Source organism: Setaria italica, chromosome II, assembly GCF_000263155.2.
Source record: "Setaria italica strain Yugu1 chromosome II, Setaria_italica_v2.0, whole genome shotgun sequence".
NCBI classification, from domain to species: Eukaryota; Viridiplantae; Streptophyta; class Magnoliopsida; order Poales; family Poaceae; genus Setaria; species Setaria italica.
The window spans coordinates 27,661,129-27,674,398 of record NC_028451.1 but is presented as its reverse complement, the minus strand read 5'-3'; the positions used below and the strand labels follow the sequence as shown (position 1 = coordinate 27,674,398).

The window sequence follows — 13,270 nt, the reverse complement described above, 5'->3', positions numbered from 1 at the left end:
AACGATGGGGCCGGGGTTCACCGAAGTGACGATCAGAAGATTGCCGACAGTCGTAGGCTCGATACCCCAAGGCACGGCAGCGGAAGCAGCGCATCCTTGACGGGCAGCTTACCGCACGATGGCTAGGAGAGAAGTAGTTGAAACATCTTCCCCAGAGGTTCGCAGGGACTGGTCGACGAGGATGATGTGCTTGACGCCGATGCTCTTGTCGCTCCCGACGGCTCTCTCCACATGCGGCCACCCATTAGCGTCAGGCACCCGCGCCACCGACATACTCTTGCGCTTGTCCTCCCGTAGGATAATACGAGGCGCCGCCTGCGGAGCGCCGTTCTCGGCTGCAGCCGAGGCTCCCTGATGTTGCACCTGATGTGCAACATCAGAAGAGCATGACCTCCATGAACGACGGGGAGATGTCGCCGCCAGTCTTCCTAGTAGGAGGGGAATCGTCAATCCACCTCTGAGCCTTGGAACGTCCCTCTGTGACGCAAGGGACCGGGGTAAAGGAGGAAACTCCCGGCACCAGGGGAGAGCAGGCGGCCACGCGGCAGGTGGAGGCCACGTCCTTGGGGTTGGCTGCCGGGCTCGGGGTGGACGCCGGCGTGGGGCTGGTGGTGGGGAGGGCGCCGGGAGGGGGAAGGGGAGGGGAGAGTCGAGAGCCATCTCTCATTATTTTTGTTTTATTTTAAGTTAATTTTTTTAATTTGGAATAAGTCTAAGAAGTTTTTAGGGAAAATTGAATCTGTACCATCAAAAGATCCGCACTTCAGAAAAATACCACTGGTTTAGATATTTATCATTGAAAGATTGCTCTGTTATTGCGTTCTACCATTCCCGTTACCTCTACGTTAACTTCCGATAAAAAGAAAACTAAGCACTCGCCTTGTCGCTGGCTCCTACGAGCGCTTGGCCTTCTCCCTCGAGACCTAGACCTCCCTCGCCGCCGGCCGCTGGCCGCCGCCTCGTTTTCAGAAACCCTCGCCCTTCGCCGCTCATCTCCTACCTGGCCTACACGGGCCCCGTCTGCTGCGTCTGCGTGGCCGCGGTGCCGCATGCTGGGCGAGTGCTGGACACCATGCCGTACTCCGCAACCCGCCGCCCCTAAATCTAGGTAGAAAATCTGCAGCAACACCAACACGGTTGCAAATGCAATGTGACATATAAGGGCAAAATTACCACAAAATGGGAGCCGTTTGTCACATGAATTTCATATATATACATAATTTTTTGACGGGTCACCGGGGGACGAAGAGTCCCACCTAAATTATATTACCACGTATGCCGGCAAGCCGGCGATGGTATAACATTTGCGCGGTTACAGTGGCTTCAAGAGCCAGGATGGAAGTAGAAGGGGACGGGTAGATACAACACCAGAGTACAACAGAGGAACGGGAGGAACACAACTCGTAGACAATTCAAAGACAAAACATGTCACAACCGAAAGACAACCATTGATCACCGATTTGCGCCTCCACCGAACAACGTACTTGCCGGTTACACTATGACCGTTGCACCTTGCCCCACCCCTCGTAGCTACGCCGTCCCGCTGCTGCCCTCCATCTGAGTGACCGCGCAGCAGGAAGGGGACTTAGAGCGGCGAAAGGACGCGCAAGCCAAAGCTTACCGGAAAACGACGACCTCCCTTGGAGCTGACGGCGCCACCTCCAGCACATCCGAGCTCCACGTACCACCATTCAACGCCGCTCGAGGGGAGGAATCCTTGAGGGGGAATGGCAGATGCGGTGGATACACCACCCGGCATTTGATTTTCTGACACCATCAACAAGGAGAGCATTGACGAAATAGAGGCCCCAGGAGAGGACGCTCACCGAATCACGCCGGCGGCAAACAGCCAATGACAGCCTCGCCAACGAACAGTAAGGAGGAGGAAGGCATAAGAACACCAAGCAGAACAAACCAGCTTTGTGGCATGGCGGACGACAGTAGTTCGGGATGGGCGATCTCATCATCACCTCCAAGGAGGACCACGGCGCCTGAGGGCGTCGTCGGTGATGGCACCAGCCAAAGCTGGGCTAGGATTTCTCCTGACTGAACCATCCCAACCGGCGTCGCTCCAACCAGCGCAAGCGCGGCCATACCAACATGTGGGTGGGAACGCCTCGAAACAACACCTCCATGGAGGAAACGGCACCTGTAGGGGTCGTTGTTGTCGGCAACGGCATAACGCCGGGCTAGGATTTCCCCCGGCGAGTTCCCGACCCGTCGGCGCAGCGCAGGCACCGAGAATGACGGGGAGCCTTCGCCGCCCTTGAAGAGAAGCTGGGGAGCACGACTTGAAAGAGCGGCAGGACGCCGACCCCTCGCGTCGTCGGGCACCTCGAGAGCGGCGCGGAGGCCGTGGGGGCTCTTGGCCAAGCGCTGGTTGCACAGCCACGTCTCCACCGGCCGGACGGGCTCGTGCCCCGCCGCAGCGAGTCGAGCTCGACCCCGCTGCCGTCGGCCTTGAGAGCTCGAGCCCTGCCACCGCCGGCCCGGGGCACGAGCACGACCAGCCCCATGCCGAAACCAAGCACCGTGGATGCACCGAGTCCGGGTGCCATGCTCGGGCATGGCTGCTCTCGCACCCGAACGGGGAACAGGAGACCCACCACCGCCGGCACTCACGTCTCCGTCCCGTCGCCAGCACCCCAGATCCGATAGAGTAGGGACCGGATCTGGCCCAGGAGACCCCGGATCCGCTACCTTGGCCGGCCGCCATTGCCATGGGCGCTACTGGAGCTCCAAGCCCGACACAGTGAGAAAGAGAACATGGGGGAAGGGGGGAGGAGATGTGGTGCGAGGGGACCGGCTTCGGCGCCGTCGCGGGCCGCCGCCGCCGCTCGACAGGCTGCAGCGGTGGCGGCCGGAGGGGGCCGCTGGCGGAGGCTTCTGTGGGGCGGTGGAGTCGCCCCTCCCGTCGCCCAGAGAGGCAACGCGGAGGGGTCCTTCTTTCATGTTATCGTCAGCTAGGAAAACACAAGGCTAGACAGAGAGTGAGATTTTGGAACACCGGGAGGTGATATGTTACCGGACGCGACCGGCGCAGCGGCCGAATTCTTCGAGGAGATACTCGTCATCCATCCACTCTCCACCGCTACTGACCTCGACCCGCTTCTTGACCCCTCCGTCGCCGTCTCGCGCTCGCCTTCTACTCCTTCAGGTCCGTGCCGCGGAACCTCCGCCTGCGATCACGGGCGCTTCCTTGAGCGCTCCGCGGAGACGGAGGACACAGGGATTAGCCCCTCGTCGCAACCTCGCCATGCTCCGGCGGCCAGGGCTCCGCGGCTCCGCGTCCGCGCGATCTCAAGCCCCGCGACGAGGTGAGTGCGTCAGATTTCCTTTTTCTTTCAACGGCGGAGAAGCAAGGGGTTGTTTGAAGCTTTTGATATCAGAAGTATTAAATATAAATTAATTATAAAATTAATTGTATAAATAAAGATTAAATAAATTAATTATAAAATTAATTGTATAAATGAAGATTAATTCGTAAGACGAATCTAACTAAATATTCAGGGATTAAATTTTAGTCCCCAGAACCCAAGAAGAATAATGGAGCAACTTTTTACCGAGATATAATTTCCCAAGTTTTTACAGAAAGCAAATTTATGCAAAAAGAAGAAAACCCGTATATATAATATCAACTATATGTATTAATAATACATTTTATGGCCGATTTAACAAATCTGATTTGATGTTAGAACACGGTCAAAGTTAGAAACTGCTTCAGTTAGGATAAAATTATACTTTTGGGACGGGAAACTATAATATTTGTACAATAAAAACAGAGTGTGAATTTAATGATATTATAGAATATAAATTTACACCATAGGCTAAAATTGTTGATCAAGCTTACGAATTTTGAATCTTAAAATATGTGAGCAGGGAAAATGAAACGGAGGGCAGCAGGAAGTTCGATTTCCGTTGGTTGCTTTCACATTGGAAGCCAGCGCCGCCGCCCCACGCCCCACCGTCTCGTTCGCCGCCGAGCCCGAGCAGCGGCGGACTCCCTCCCGTCCCATGGGTTGCGTAGGAACCACCCCTGCCACCAAGGATGCCGAGCCGGTCCGCCGGTGACAGTAGCGGTAAGAGCCAAAGATCCCGATCCCAAAGTTCTTCGCTTTGCCGGGCGATATGTGCGGTCAGAATTGGGGATTTCCTTGGGGAATTTGGGGTTCTTGGGTCTCGGCATTTCTGGGCGTCGTGCGAACTAGCGATCCTGGGAGGGTTTGGGCGGTGCAGTGTCATGTGTTTGTTGAAATGCCTGTGGACTGCACGAAATGCCTGTGTGGACTTGCAGTATCCAGTACAAGTGTACAACAGTACTTCCCGTAAGCCGTAATGCATCAGGAATCAGAATGCCATTTTGTGGTAACCTGTTCCGTACTTTCGTGGTTGCATTGTTTGATTTGGGCATTGCCACCAAAATAGGAACCGAGCTACCCGAGAAATGACCGGGACTCTACATGTTTCGGACTTGTTTGATGTCCGAGTCTGACATGGTGTCTGCATGCATAATTTATATGGATGCTGCCTGATATGGTTCATGTTTTTTTCTGGCCCTGACCTATCCTCACTGTGGTTTGTCCTTGCAGACGACTTATCTGGATGACAGATGCAGAGTTCACAAGTACACGATTGATCTCTGCTATAGTGTACCTGCAGCGCTCCTTGGCTGGACTTCAGTGCAAGGAAGTAATTTGTCTGAGTCAACACGTGATGTGGATCTTGTGATCACTGTTTGTGGTGATGGCACTCTTCTACGAGCTAACCACTTGGATAGTTCAGTTCCTATGTTTAGCTGTAGTTAAGCAAGAGCAACACATGCTTGTCGTCTGGTACAGCCAAGAGGGTGCTGTGTAGTATGCTTACAGTTTGCATGTCACGGGAGTTCAGTTCAGCATGGGGACACACTTGATGCTCTCAGATGCTCCAACTTTAAAAGTTGTTTTGCCGGAACATTTGCTAAAGAAGGCATCTGAATAGTGAGATAATAATATTTTTTTATGGTGCTTATTATTGATTTAGTATGATGTTTGAGGTGAGCTGAGTTATTGAGTACCTAACTGGTATTAGTACATCTGCATATAATGACTGGTAGTTAGCTACTCAGATGAAGAATTAATGAGAAATTTATAATCTTCCTTTGGAAATAGAAGTAAAAGAAGGGCCAGAGCTCAGAACACAAGGAACTTCCAGTGTTGTATCAATATCATCATCTTAATATTCCCATTGAATCTAAAGGAGAGACTTCTAAAATACTTCTAACTTACCACTTACTAGGATTAGACATCAATATACTACATTATTGCTACTTGATATTTATGTTGCAGTGTTGATACTTGGTATAGTTATACTGGCCTATCCCTACTAGGTCTTACATGTACACCTAGTTTATGATGCACATCCACTACATCTGACTCACCAATGGTCTCAGGCTACCATCTGTATCTATGGCTGATGATTCATTAGTGTCATTGCACGAAGCTTCTGCTGTCAGGCTCTGGCTCTCACTTAGGTTTTGCCAGAAGTTCCGGCGTACACCACTTGAGCTCAGGCTACTTGCTGCAAGGCTGAGGTCTGACAGCAAGGGCTGAAGAGGGGTGTGGCCCTCAAGCAGGCTAACAACTTTCGACATCTTTGGTCTGAGTGTAGGTGCTGCAGTTGTGCATAGCAGGGCAACATTCAACATCAGGAGTGCCTCTTCTGTTGAGTAATTGGATCCTAGATCTGAATCTACCAATTCTAGAAGAGCTCCTCTCTCATGTAGAACACAAGCCTGAAACACATTTAAGAGATGCGATTAGCATACAGCTCAAGGTATGTACATCTGAATAAAATGAAAAATGGTAGGGTTTGGCATGCTGATATAATCCAATTTCCATTGGTTTTGCAGAAAACAAGGTACTGTTTCCTCATTTTGTCACTCCAGGGTTAAAATTGTAACATCGAAAGTTGTGTGGGATGGTAAGAATATCCTTTTATTTAGGATCAAACAGAATTTTAATGGGGTTGGCCAGGAGAAGTTTGATTAGTAAGATAAAAAGGATAGGATGCAGGAATCAGGATTGAGATGATATTTAAATGTGCCCCCATATTAAATATCCTTGTGTTAAATGAAAACTGATATGTCCCAACACTATGGGCAATTGATGTTTGTAGTGCAAATGATTGTCTGAGGCCCATAATTGCTTTGCATGGTCCAAATGGCTCTTTATGAATGAAGATTCAGGAGTTACCCAATCTAGAAGATAAACAAAGTCTTCCTTTGGCCTGTAGTTTGTGTTACTTTTTCCACTGACAACTTCCAAGGCAACAACACCAAAACTGTATACATCAGCTTTATCTGTTAAATAACCACGCATAGCATACTCAGGAGCCATGTATCCGCTGCATGAATACAGAATGATCAAGTCAGCTGTAACTGTAAGTGGTGCAGTCCAATAGATTTACAAGTGCACAGAAAATTGATGTTCAAATAAGAACTGATTAGTATCATTAATAAGTACCTTAATTCAAGGAAACTGTCAATATGCTGTTAGTTGCATCTTTTATTTATTTATGTTTATATGCAGCAAAGATACCCCTCATATACATGTAGTTTTCTTACTCTTAGCTGATGACTTTATATTTCTCTGTGTTTTTCCAGTGTTTTGGTTAGGTTAAATGTTTTCAGTGTTTAAAAGGTTTTCAGTATTCTTCGTTAGATAAAATGTTGCAATGCTCATCATTACCATTGCTTCTAATTGCCTTCCCTTCTAGAGCTTCTAATCTGTAGCATTATAGGTCAATTGGATGCGTGGATCTGATTCATGCTTCAAGAGAAACAAGGGCATAGAAGAAAAACACTTACATTGTTCCAGCTACTTTTGTGCTTATGTGGGTGTGATCATCTTCATTAAGTTTTGCTAGCCCAAAATCTGAGATCTTAGCATTCAAATCTTTGTCAAGCAGTATGTTGCTGGCCTTGATATCTCGGTGCACAATCCTTATTGCGGACTCCTCATGCAGATATGCTAGACCTCTTGCTATCCCAAGGCAAATCTTGTGTCTTGTTGGCCAATCCAGTCTCAGTCTGTATTGTTCAACTGGACCACATAGGAATAGTCTGAGTTCTAACATGGAGCATAAGTTTAAACGGGGTAAATGAAGAAACATGGAGAGTATTGTTACCGAAAAGAGCTCGTGCAAGGCAATTGTTTTCCATATACTCGTAAACTAGTGAGAGCTGGTTTCCTTCTGTACAGCAACCGTAAAGTTTGACAAGGTTAGGATGCTGGAGTGCAGATATCATGCCTATCTCATTCACGAATTCCCGATTCCCTTGTTTAGACCTTGATGATAACTGCTTGACAGCAATGATGGTGCCATCAGATAATAAACCCTGTTGAGTCAGTGAAGGCAATGTTCCAGTGTAAGTTGTATTTTAGCAGTTCTAACGTCTGCATAATTTATGTGTGGGAAGAAATGCTGACTGACCTTGTAAACTGAACCAAAACCACCTTCACCAATCTTGTTAGCTGCATCGAAGTTCCTAGTTGCCGCTTTGATTTGACGCAAAGTGAAGGAGCCAATTTGCAGGTCAAGAGCTCTGAGTTCTATAGAAAGGGTTTATATGAGGTCATTAACATATATACTAACATAGATATGGATGTTTTATTGTTTCCACAGTTGTTGGGAATCACTCCCTCATTTTCTAGGTGTCTATCACAGACACACCCTAGTTTTCCTCAGGTGGACTCACACAAGCACAAGTAGTTTTCGGTGATGCTGGCCACACTGCCTTCATCGTTTTCTCACACATATATAGCTGGTACAGGGCTGCAACCTGCCCATGATATCCTCCTAATTAATGCAGTCAATGCCCACATGATCTGCATATTATTCTCTTTTAACTAGAAGCTGAAATTAGCTAGCACTAATAGCAATGAACCTAGACACTAGGTGAACCTGGACACACACAGGATTGTTTCCAACAACAGTAATATGCAAAGCTTTAGTATCCTGACTTAATTGTTTTGTTGTCAAGGGAAATTGTATACTATGAGATTTCTATTTATTTTGGATCAACGGTATTATCTTGGAATTCCTAGTGCAGCTTAGCGGTAGGTGTGCTCTAGCATGAGGAGTTTACCAAAAAAGTGAAAGATAGTTATTACCAGTTTTTTAATGAACATAAAATTTGAAATGAGTTGAATGAGAAACTAGCTATTGTACCTTTATGCATCAAACTCTTTCTTCGCTTCTTAATACAATAAATGCCAACAATCAGAGCAGTGAATATTGCTATAACAGGGATTCCAATCACTAAAGCAATGGATACCCTTGAACTCCTTTTGCTATCTCGAGTTTTGGGAGGTTCAACAGCCAACGGAATCTGGAAATCTGAACATGAACATAAACTAATAACAGCTTTCTTTTATAACTATAATCCGCACAACTAATAACACCACACATGATATTCAATAGTGTGTCCTTGCCCATAGTAATTAGTGGAACAGAATATTCAAAATTGACAAACCAGGAGTCCAAAGAACACACTTGGAGTTACTGTTATTGCAGATATCAGTGGACCGTAAGAACCTCTATATGGAATGCCTGTTGTCCCCCTTCCTGCCCAATAGAACTGAATCTCTAGAGTATGATTTGTGACGTATGTTTGGAAAGTCTTGATAACTGGCTTTCCATCCGCACCAGAGGGCTGTTCAATATTGAAATTCTCGAGCACCATTCTTCCCTGAGGTTCAAAGCCTATTGTAGTATCACCGCTAACAAAGGAAAATGTTATAATGAAAAGGAAACAGCTAAAATCTAGTTTACCTGTATGAACACGTTGAATCTTCTTTTGCCAAGGCTACAATATGTGCTGTCATTTGTGAAAACAATTTCAGCAAAGTGGAGATTAACCGTGTAGCTCCCGCTGAACATGCAAAGCCCATAATATGTGAGCGAAAGAGGAGAAAGACGGGCTTTGGTGTACAACTCTGAATTGGGCATGACCAATTTTGATATGCTTGTTGCAATGAAGTTGTCGTCAGTGATGTTGTCATCCATAAAGTTCCCAGTGCTGCTAAATGCCCAGTTTGACCCTGGGCTTACATACAGCAATGAAGCACCTTTTGGTGTTGTGTCCGCTTCGTATTTGGTTCCGTTAATAATTGCTTCTTTATCACCACAATTGATATGCAGTGAATATTGATCTGTGAGAATGTGTAGGTAAAGGTTCCATGCAGCTTCAGTTCTAAAACAAGAAGAAAACTAGCTACAGCCTGAGCTTTATGTACTTTAAAACCAGTGTACTCTGTGGGAAGTAGTCCCAGATTATACTAGTTACTCAGTTAGTGATTTTAATGGGTGTGCTTATTTCGAGTTTACCATTTTGATAATCCTATACAAGCAATAGCATGCAATTTGTAACTTATCCAAAGTTAATTAATCATCATCAACGCTACCATTGTCTGTCGTAATTATCAGCATCCATCTGAAATGCATGTAAAAAAACATTTTTTTTCTTTCTGTACATGAATGTGTTATACCAGTGCTTTAGACTAACTGTGAAGCAACACTGAGAATCAACTTACATTGTCCATTCGAAGCAACACATGGGAAATTCCTCTTTAAGCATGGCTGAACACTATTTCTGCATAGAAGGCAAAGGAACTAGAACATGTTATTATGTCTAGAGTTTAGATAGGTCACTGGTATGAAGTTTTTTTAATGTACTGATGCAACAGGCTAAATAATCTTACAGACTGTCCATTTCAGGTGAATAGCTCTCCACCAGATTGCTGCAATAGAAGGATCCACAGTAAAGGGTTATGCATTTTCATAAGGATTACGAAGGGCAAGAAATTTGGGTACCATGCTAAAGGTTTCTTACACACTTCCTTGAAGGCATTGATTAGGTCCTGAACTCCCCATTGTGAAGTTATTAAAAGATATGTCCCTGCATATGATCGGTTTACGTCATATGCTAATTGTATATTTTACTTCTAAGTTCAATCTTAACAGTTATAGTATTATTGCCATTCTTAGTTACATGTACATATGTATATCGAACGCTTTTTCTCTATGCAGCATTGCAGTCACCAGCTACACAAGAGTGGAGGTAGGAAGAAAACTCATCTGATTCAAAGCAATTTTCATTATCGCAAACATCGAAAAAATAAGAACATTTTTATAAGTTTTCTACAATCTTGTATAAAGATTGGTAATTGACATTTGGCAGGGTGCGGAGCTACAACATCCCCTTGGCCTGAAAAAGTTCAAGAACCCTCATGTGATAGGATCCTTGATTATCAAGGTACAATGCACATAAAAGATGCTTTTTATGGATCAAATTTCCCAACACCTTAGAAAGTTGAAATCCTACTTAACTTCTATGATATCTTTAAAACATCCTGGAAAAGAAAGATATGTGACAAATTTTCATGGATGTCTGTAGGTATCAGGCAGTCCTGGACCTATCTTCTTTAAAAGAGAGACAGGCTGCCTGAGAATGTGCCCAAATAGACAATAACTTACGTGATCTTGTTTCTTCTCAATAACCATCCAGGTATATTCCCAGAGAGTGAATTTCCCGTTAGATATCTGCAAGACAATTTTGGTAGAGATGCATTCAAAGCACAATGAAATGTTGATATCTTTATTTCAGTTTATGAAAGTGCCACAACTTACATGTAATCTACACCTCGCAAGTTAGCAAAAGAAGGTGGTATTTCTCCACTAAGTTTATTAAAGCTCAGATCCCTGCATAGATAATGTTGATAATAAAATATGCGAATAATTTAAACATTTAGCACTTTTGTATATTGTAACTTTGTTATTATGTGTTGTAGTCTTTACAAACATGCTTACAGATGCTTAAGAGTTGTCCACGAGCCAATGTAAGATGGGATGCTTCCACTGATGGAACATTTCCTAAGTACCCTGTATTTGAGAAAAAAAATTATCACATCAAAGCCGGCACATGATGACCTTGAAAACTCTGTAAACTACAAACTTACAATGTTCTCATGGATTTCATTACACTTAAATCGGGGAAAGCTGATCCACTACCTCTCAGATCACTAATCCTCCTGTTTGACAAAGTTACATAACCATGATTTAATGAAAACTAATCAAAACCTTCTTTTGGTGGGTTGTAAGGACATACACCCAGTAAATGAATATCATTATATATGTAAAATTATGAGAAAAATTCCAAACATTTTTGCTGACATACAGATCAGAAAGGTTTGTCAATTCAGATAGACTTGAGGGAATAGGCCCTTCCAACAAAGATCCTCCAATTTGCCTGCACCATGAGGAGTTACATTAAATAAATAAGATATTAACCTTTGGTATTTCTGTGGATAAGAAATGCGTTTCATAACAAATTTGCTGACTCACAATTTTTCAAGTCTTTTCAATTTGCCCCCAAAATCAGGCAGCCTTCCAGAAAAATTAGTGCTAGAAATCCTCCTGTTTCCAGTTTGAATAGTTAAACATTATCAACAGACTCTTCAAACCGAAAGAAAGCAGGAAAATTATAGATGAAGGTGTACCCTTACAAGTCTGTTAAATTACTGAACAATGAAAGAGCAGTTGGAAGGGGCCCAGTGAACTCATTGACTGATAATATTCTGAGTTTCAGGATGAGGACATAAGTCATGGAAACTACATTGACCAAACTCCAGCAATAATCATATATTGACGTTTTGTTTTATAATATAAATACACTCACAGCTTCTCCATTCGAATGAGACCTCCAATTTCAGGAGGGATTGGCCCATGGAATTCATTGCCTTCAATGCTCCTGCAGATTAATTCGCCGGCTATAATTCGGAGAGGTAACTCATAAACTAGTTAACTGAAATGGTTTCCGCCAGACTTGTTACTTACAGGTTAGTCAGGCTTGTGATCTTTGTGAGAACCATGGGAAATTGCCCTGACAATCTGTTTGCCATCAGTGACCTGCATGACTTTGGCGTCAACAGATCAACATCATGGTGTGTGATTCGATTCTACAAAATTCTGCTCTGTTGCCTTCATTTGTAGTAAATACGTTTTATGCTTATCATTGGAAAATCACATAGTGCATTTACAGCATTGCATTGGATGAACAAGAATTTCCGAGTGCAGAAAGACTGGAAATACTACATTGTTAATGTTGCCCGTAGTTAAATTTATTTTTCTTGTGTTGAATCTTGAACCTAAAAATATCTGCACTACTGGAAAAGTAGGCATAAGTGCACAAGTGATGACTAGTATTCACAAAGTTAGCTTTTGACATACGTAGGACAAAAGCCACCTAATCTATCACGGGTTAGGGAGAAAAATGTGCTTGGGAATGGTCTGATTTGTTGCTATCTTAGATGCTCTGCTTGCCGACACCTTAGGCCCTACACCATAGATGAGACAATGACTGTGGCTTCACAAATTGCAGGAAAATCACCATCCAGTGGCACGAATCTTTCCCTGAGGCTCCATTTAGTTGTACTACTAGTCAAGCAAACAGTGGGGACAAGAGGAAAGTGCAAGGCCACTCACAGTCCTTGTAACTTCTTCATCCGGGCCCACTGGTCAGGCACTCCACCATGGAACAAGTTCCTGCTTAGATCTCTGCAGCACGGAAACACAGGTCAGTCTTCTTCCTCTACGATATTACTACATGGATCATGAGTCTGACCACTTGTAGAGAACTCACAGCTGGAGAAGGTTGGGGAGGTCGGCGAAGTCAGGCGGGAGCTTAGCAGAGAAGTTCTGCTCCTTCAAGAATCTGCGTAGATTATCATGGTGTCAAACCTTCACGCAATTTTGTTGGCGTAAGGAATTAAAAAAAACGCAGTGACACCAGGATCATCGAAAGGTAAAAAAAAGGAACTGCGAAGAAGTGAAGCGTACATCTCGGTGACATGGCAGACGGTACCGTTGGAGAAGGAGCAGTCACAGTGCACCCTGGAGCCGCCGCCGTGGTCGCAGGGACCGGCGGCGAAGTCCCAGTGCGACACGCCGAGCGTGGCCGCGATCCGGCCGAGGACACGCACTGCAAAAAGAAGATTGCAAAGCACGCGGCTTCAGCAGCAGCAGATGAGGAGAACAGAGCATTTGAGTCGAATGGAGGAAGGAGGAGCAAAGGGATTTCTGGTTGCAGCAACATGCTGGGTATCAATTGGATGCTGGTTTGCAGCTCAGGCTCTGATCAGCGATCACATTCACATTTGGCGGATGGTCGGTGAATACACTGAATAGCCCTGAATTCCTGGGTAAGCTCGCAACTCCTATCGTGAGTCCA

General features: G+C 45.0%; 1 protein-coding gene and 2 long non-coding RNA genes across 6 annotated transcripts in view; 2 read left to right on the top strand and 1 right to left on the bottom strand.

Annotated features, from left to right (window-relative positions):
* Positions 1-3,885: 3,885 nt before the first annotated feature.
* Positions 3,886-5,007, top strand: LOC105913862. Its single transcript, XR_001163357.2, has 2 exons — positions 3,886-4,079; positions 4,590-5,007. It is a non-coding gene; the product is annotated as an uncharacterized LOC105913862 (long non-coding RNA).
* A 104-nt stretch (positions 5,008-5,111) lies between these two features.
* Positions 5,112-13,270, bottom strand: part of LOC101770479 (probable LRR receptor-like serine/threonine-protein kinase At1g07650) — a 10,528-nt gene continuing 2,369 nt past the window's right edge. The window contains exons 2-24 of one of the 4 annotated variants that reach the window (XM_004956573.3): positions 12,880-13,021; positions 12,683-12,754; positions 12,526-12,597; positions 11,878-11,949; positions 11,720-11,791; positions 11,547-11,618; positions 11,386-11,457; positions 11,219-11,290; positions 11,001-11,072; positions 10,852-10,923; positions 10,672-10,743; positions 10,519-10,584; positions 9,875-9,940; positions 9,744-9,782; positions 9,576-9,634; positions 8,815-9,194; positions 8,536-8,731; positions 8,212-8,379; positions 7,474-7,592; positions 7,168-7,378; positions 6,848-7,082; positions 6,234-6,384; positions 5,112-5,773 (exon numbers count right to left, since the gene is read on the bottom strand). In XM_004956573.3, the coding sequence (XP_004956630.1) occupies positions 5,405-5,773; positions 6,234-6,384; positions 6,848-7,082; positions 7,168-7,378; positions 7,474-7,592; positions 8,212-8,379; positions 8,536-8,731; positions 8,815-9,194; positions 9,576-9,634; positions 9,744-9,782; positions 9,875-9,940; positions 10,519-10,584; positions 10,672-10,743; positions 10,852-10,923; positions 11,001-11,072; positions 11,219-11,290; positions 11,386-11,457; positions 11,547-11,618; positions 11,720-11,791; positions 11,878-11,949; positions 12,526-12,597; positions 12,683-12,754; positions 12,880-13,021 (2,921 nt within the window). In that variant the 3' untranslated portion in view covers positions 5,112-5,404. The other 3 variants (XM_004956574.3, XM_022824181.1, XM_022824180.1) reach the window with 3 other exon arrangements.
* On the top strand, positions 11,806-12,823 carry LOC111256338. Its single transcript, XR_002676418.1, has 3 exons — positions 11,806-11,984; positions 12,422-12,616; positions 12,685-12,823. It is a non-coding gene; the product is annotated as an uncharacterized LOC111256338 (long non-coding RNA).